Source organism: Perissodus microlepis, chromosome 9 (assembly GCF_051167445.1).
Source record: "Perissodus microlepis isolate ML-2025 ecotype Zambia chromosome 9, ASM5116744v1, whole genome shotgun sequence".
Lineage (NCBI taxonomy): Eukaryota > Metazoa > Chordata > Actinopteri > Cichliformes > Cichlidae > Perissodus > Perissodus microlepis.
Window position 1 is genome coordinate 1,685,548 of NC_140469.1, and position 5,631 is coordinate 1,691,178.

The 5,631-nt window shown below is 42.5% G+C and overlaps 1 protein-coding gene across 1 annotated transcript; it reads left to right on the forward strand.

Moving 5' to 3' along the window:
* The first annotated feature begins 4,302 nt into the window (after positions 1 to 4,302).
* LOC146379862 (zinc finger BED domain-containing protein 4-like) lies at positions 4,303 to 5,101 on the forward strand. Its single transcript, XM_084940398.1, has 2 exons — positions 4,303 to 4,867; positions 4,968 to 5,101. Exons 1-2 carry the CDS (start codon positions 4,303 to 4,305, stop codon positions 5,099 to 5,101), a joined length of 699 nt encoding a protein of 232 aa, XP_084796524.1.
* Positions 5,102 to 5,631: the final 530 nt, after the last annotated feature.

Consider the following 5,631-nt stretch of genomic DNA (forward strand, 5'->3'; position numbering starts at 1 on the left):
CATAAGATTAATTTTAGACATAATAGATTACCCAGAACTTGTACAGGATGATAGTCTTATTCTTTTTTTAGATTTCTACAAGGCGTTCGACTCCTTAGAGCATGAGTTTATTTTTACTGCTTTAAATAAATTTGGGTTTGGTCAATCCTTCTGTAATGCCGTTCGGACACTGTACTGTAACAGCTCCATAGAGCTTGCCACTGGTACTTCCCCGAGAGTCTCTCTAAAGCGTGGAGTGAGGCAGGGTTGCCCCCTATCCGTATATTTATTCCTTCTTTCTGTGCAACTCCTTAATTCACACATTAAACTCAGTTCTTTAAAAGGCCTGGTCATTGCTAACAGAGAAATACTCATAAGTCAGCTGGCAGACGATACAGCTCTCTTCCTCACAGACGCTTCGCAAGTTTCAGTGGCCATTAACAATATACAGCCATTCTCTAAAGCCTCTGGACTTTCACTCAACCTGCATAAATGTGAACTTCTACCAGTTAAAAGTTGTTTAGCAACTTCAATTCATGGAATACCTGTAAGAAACTCTGTAAGATACCTTGGAATTCAAATAATAAAAAACGAGCAATCCAGATGCTCCACAAACTTCACTCCCATTATAGATAAAACCCAAAAAATCTTTAATCATTGGCTACAGCGAGACCTGTCGTTGAAGGGAAGAGTTCTGCTATCGAAGGCTGAAGGTATCTCCCGTCTAACCTATGCTGCCCAGTAGTGATGGGATTTCCAGCTCTTTTTAGAGAACCGGCTCTTTCGGCTCGGCTCACTAAATCCCAACCGGCTCTTCAGGTTTTTTTGTTGCTTTTATTAATAGTTAATTAGTGGGAGTATCCCCCCACAGAGGGACAAAAGGACCCCCTGATGATCCTCTAATCGCCTGAGCCAAGGTGTGAAACTGGGTGTGGGTCCCAATCAGCCAGAGTTTCGGGTGTGTTCATTGTGAAACCTGGCCCCACCTTATCATGCGAATTCCTGAGGTCAGATGGCCCAGGATGTGAGTGGGCGTTAAGGCGTCTGGGAAGGGATCTCAAAACTGGATTATAGATGGCAGACAGTTGGTGTCGTAAACCCCCGCCTCTGTTCAAAGATGGTCGCTCACAGTGGACATAGATGGCTTCTTTCACTCCTCTTTCAAACCATCTGTCCTCTCTGTCCAAAATGTGAACATTGGCATTCTCGAAAGAGTGTCCTTTATCCTTAAGATGCAGATGGACTGCTGAGTCTTGTCCTGTGGAGGTGGCTCTTCTGTGTTGTGCCATGCGCTTGTGAAGTGGCTGTTTGGTCTCTCCAATGTAGAGGTCTGGGCATTCCTCGCTGCACTGTACAGCATACACCACATTGTTAAGTCTGTGTTTGATGTATGTAATGGTATGTTTATATATAAATATTTATGGGGGCCCCTAGAGACAAAGCACGTACAAACTCCAAGACACATTTGTAGCGTTAACTGAACTTCAAAACAGAGCTACCTAGATCACTTAAATTACACAATTGAATTCATATGTCTGCTGTTTTTGTATTAATACACAAACACTCATATATTTAAAAAAAAAACTTAATTTACCTGTTACTACCACACACCCAATCCGATTGTTGGTACTTGCTGGCTTGTGTAGCCACTAGGTAACAAAAGCTCAACACTGCGCCTAGCATCCTGGAGCACTTCTGTTGTGTTTTGTACGTGCTTCAGTTTTTACATGTTTTGGAGTTTGTATGTGCTTTGTCTCTAGGGGCCACTGTAAATATACTTTTATTTATTCACTCCACATAAAATGTAATAAATAAATTATAAAATACAGAAACCAACTATTTACATTTCAACTTTTAACTATTTAAATTTTCAGCTTTTTCCTTTTAGACAAATTTAAAGTGAAACAACACAAAACACTGCAAACCACAACACAATTAAATATAAATTAAAATATGAAAACAAAAAGAAGATGCATAATCTCTGTCATATGGACCTGCATGAATAAACTTTCTGAATCCTTTATCATCTGCAACTGAAAATAGTTGTGGATGATTACTATACCTTTCTCGTTGTTGTCCCTGGCTCTCTCTCTCTCCCCCCTCTTCCCAGCGCAAAGCACAAAGCACGGAGTGAAGCAGGAAAAAAAAGTGCGAGAGAGGGTGAGAGAAAGGGGAAAAAAAAAAAAACCCCACGGCTCCCAATAAGGAGCCGGCTCGGGTCGTTCACTTAAGAGTCGACTCTAAGAGCCGTTTCGTTCGCAACCGACACATCACTAATCTGCTGATTGAGATGATTGAGAGCTGTGAATATATCAGCCATGTACGCTAAAATGAGAATGAACTCCTGCATGGCAAACACGATTCAGCACCTGTCCCCGGGATAACCACCGAACATTAGAATGGTACAGAAGTACTTTGAATTCAGAGCCCATTTCTTTACACAGCTCACTGAAGATGTGATGCCTCAGAGCACTATTTCGCACATAGTTCACTCATTCCACCACGTTTTTTAATACTTCTGCCATTTTTGGAGGCAAGGTTTTTGTTGCCAACGCATGCCTGTGCAAAATACAATGCGTCACAATGATGTGTGGTGCATCGGCTTTTACTAGCGCACCAAAACCAGTTTCTTCCCAGCATGACTGGAGCTCCAGCCGTACAAACTGCTGAAACCATATCCCATGAAAGACTGTTGTCTCTGAAGAAGTCATCCACAAGCTTCTTCACATCGGCTGCCTTAGTTGTTGTTGTAAGAGGCTTACAAAATAAAAAAAATCTTCTTTTATCATGTCATCTTTCAGATAGTGCACAAAAACAGCAAGCTGGCTTAGATTAGCAACGTCTGTGCTCTCATCGAGTTGAAGGTTGAATTTTGCCGGGCTTGAAATCAGATCCGCAACTACTTGAGCCAAAATGTCTTTACTCATGTCTTCTATTCTGTCGCTGACGGTCTCATTTGAAAGAGGAATTTGGGATAATTTACCTTTGGCCGCTGTTCCGAGTATCAGATACGCCATCTTTAACGCAGCTGGTTTCAGGAGTGTTTCACCAATGGTGTGTGGCTTGCCCTGCTTTGCGATCAGGTAAGCAACTTCGTACGATGCTGTGAGGATCAGTTTGTTAACGGGTACAAATCCAAGAGCAGGCAGAGTGGGTCTTTCATCAGATCTGGCTCTCTTCACTTTGAATTCAGCAAGTGTTGTGTTCTTGTATTCCCCGTCTCCATGCAGCTTCAAGAAGTGTTCCTTTAGTTTTGCCGGTGCGAGACTAGAGTTGCTCAACTTGGCGTTGCAAATCATGCAGATAGGACGCACACTCCCATCACGTTCCGTGATACATGTGAATCCATATTGTACATATTCGTTCGTGTGATTTTTTTGCTAATATTTTAATCCATACTAAGTACTACCACAACAGTCACGCGTTGACTACTGAGCGCGCTAAATTCCCCGCAGCACTGATTGGCCAAGCAGTGTAGCATGATCATCTGCAGCCAGTGATGGCCAAACGGGGCGCGTTATCACGAATTTACACGATAATTCGGGTGTGTCCAGACCTCCGCGGCGGTGGCTCTGCCGAATCCCTGAGACCGACTCACCGAACCCCTAGGGTTCAATCGAACCCAGGTTAAGAACCACGGATCTAGAAAGACTGTTCTGGACAAGGCAGTCCTGAATTTTATTATAAAGGACTGTCAACCCCTTAGTATTGTGGAGAGTGAGGGGTTCAGGTCCTTGATCCATCATACGTTTTGCCAACCAGAAAGGTTTGTATAGACAGTGTCTCATCAGGTAGCTGATGTTAAGTACTGCATACTGATTTAATTTTGTTTCATCTTCAGACCATCAAGGAATTGATAGCCAAAAAACATGCGAAGGAACTCGAATGAGTGAAAACGGAAGTCCAGCAAGCTGTGGCAGTGAGTATAACAGCTGACATGTGGACCTCTTTGAACATGGAGGCTTACTTGGCTCCTACCTGTCACTACATTAATGAGAATATGCAGTTGTGTACATCTGTGTTGGGTGTGAAACACTTTCCACAAAGTCACACTGCAGACTATTTGGCCCAATTCAAAACAGGCATGATGGATGACTGGGCCATCACAAATAAGGTAAGGTGTCTTGTGACCGACACAGCACCAAACATGATTGCAGCAACAAGAACTCTCCAAATTCGACATTCAGTTCGCATTGCACACAAACTCAATTTATTAGTCCAAGTCCTGAACTTTCATCCATAAGAGATAAATCTAGACTAATTATATAATTCTTCAGATCCAGCAGTACAGCCAAAAAAAAGCTTGCTCAAGTGCAGCAGCAGATGGGACGGCCCGTCTTGAAACTTATCAACGAGGTACCAACACGTTGGAACAGCACATATCAGATGCTGTCACGGCTACATGATGAGAAAGAAGCAGTCTGGGTATCTGTTGCTTCTCTTCCAACAGATTTAACTCCACTTACGGCTGACGAGTGTGACATCGTAAGGGAAGCACTTCTTGTGCTGGCCCCTTTCCATCAGGCCACAGTGGAGTTGTCTGAGGAGAGGAGAGTTTCAGGATCAAAGGTCATCCCGATGATGAAAATGCCATATTGTGCACTTGAGCAGAACTCTTTACATCTACACACACAAGCAGCCACCCATCTCCATGACCAACTAAGGCGTCGTGTCACAGACACTGCTTCTAATCTGGAGTCAATAAGTGTGTTGACCCTATCAACACTTTTAGACCCCAGATTTAAAACACTCGGATTTCGTAGTTCCTCCAAGTGTAGTGAGGCAGTCAATCGCCTGAAAGTGGAGTGTGCTGCAGTAATTGCCCACACAACATCTGAGCCACAGCCTAGACCTTCATCAGAGCAATCACCTGTTCCAGGCAAGTTCAGTATTATCAGCTTATTCGTACATTTATTTTGATGCTAATGTGTACTAATTTGGGGTAGATGACAAAAACTAAAACGGCCATGCGTTTTTTATTTTTTCAGAAAACCCGTGGCAGCGGCTCGATGAAGAAGTTGGCAGACAAACCAACAATGCAACAGTGGACTCCATCATTGAGGTCCAGCGCTACTTAGCGGAGAGAAACATTCCAAGATCAGAGGATCCTTTAACGTACTGAGGGAATAGGAAGACATCTTATCCGAACCTTTCCCACTTGGCTTTACAGTTTTTGTGTACCCCAGCTTCATCTGTGCCCTGTGAGCGTGTGTTTTCCAAAGCTGGGGAAATGGTGTCTAAAAAATTCAATAGACTGAATGTAAAAACATTGGATAAACTTATTTTTCTAAATAGAAATTTATAATAAACACTGAGTCAATTACATTTAAATGGGTAATATTACATTCACAATACTTTCATTTTAATTTTCACTTAATGACATTCACAATATATTTTAAAGATGTCTACAATATTTGCAATGTAAAAGATATAAAATGATTCCATGGAAAGTACCTTACAGTGTATACACGTATGACTGGGTCACTGAATCAGTGTCTGTTGTGACTCTCAAGTAAGTTGCCTGCAATGATATTTCAGGTCCAGCAGGTGTCAGTATGGAGCAAAACAGCAACACTGTGTCCACACAGCATGGATACAGTTTGGGGAATGTGCTGAAACACTTCACGAGGCCTCATCTACACATCACTAATA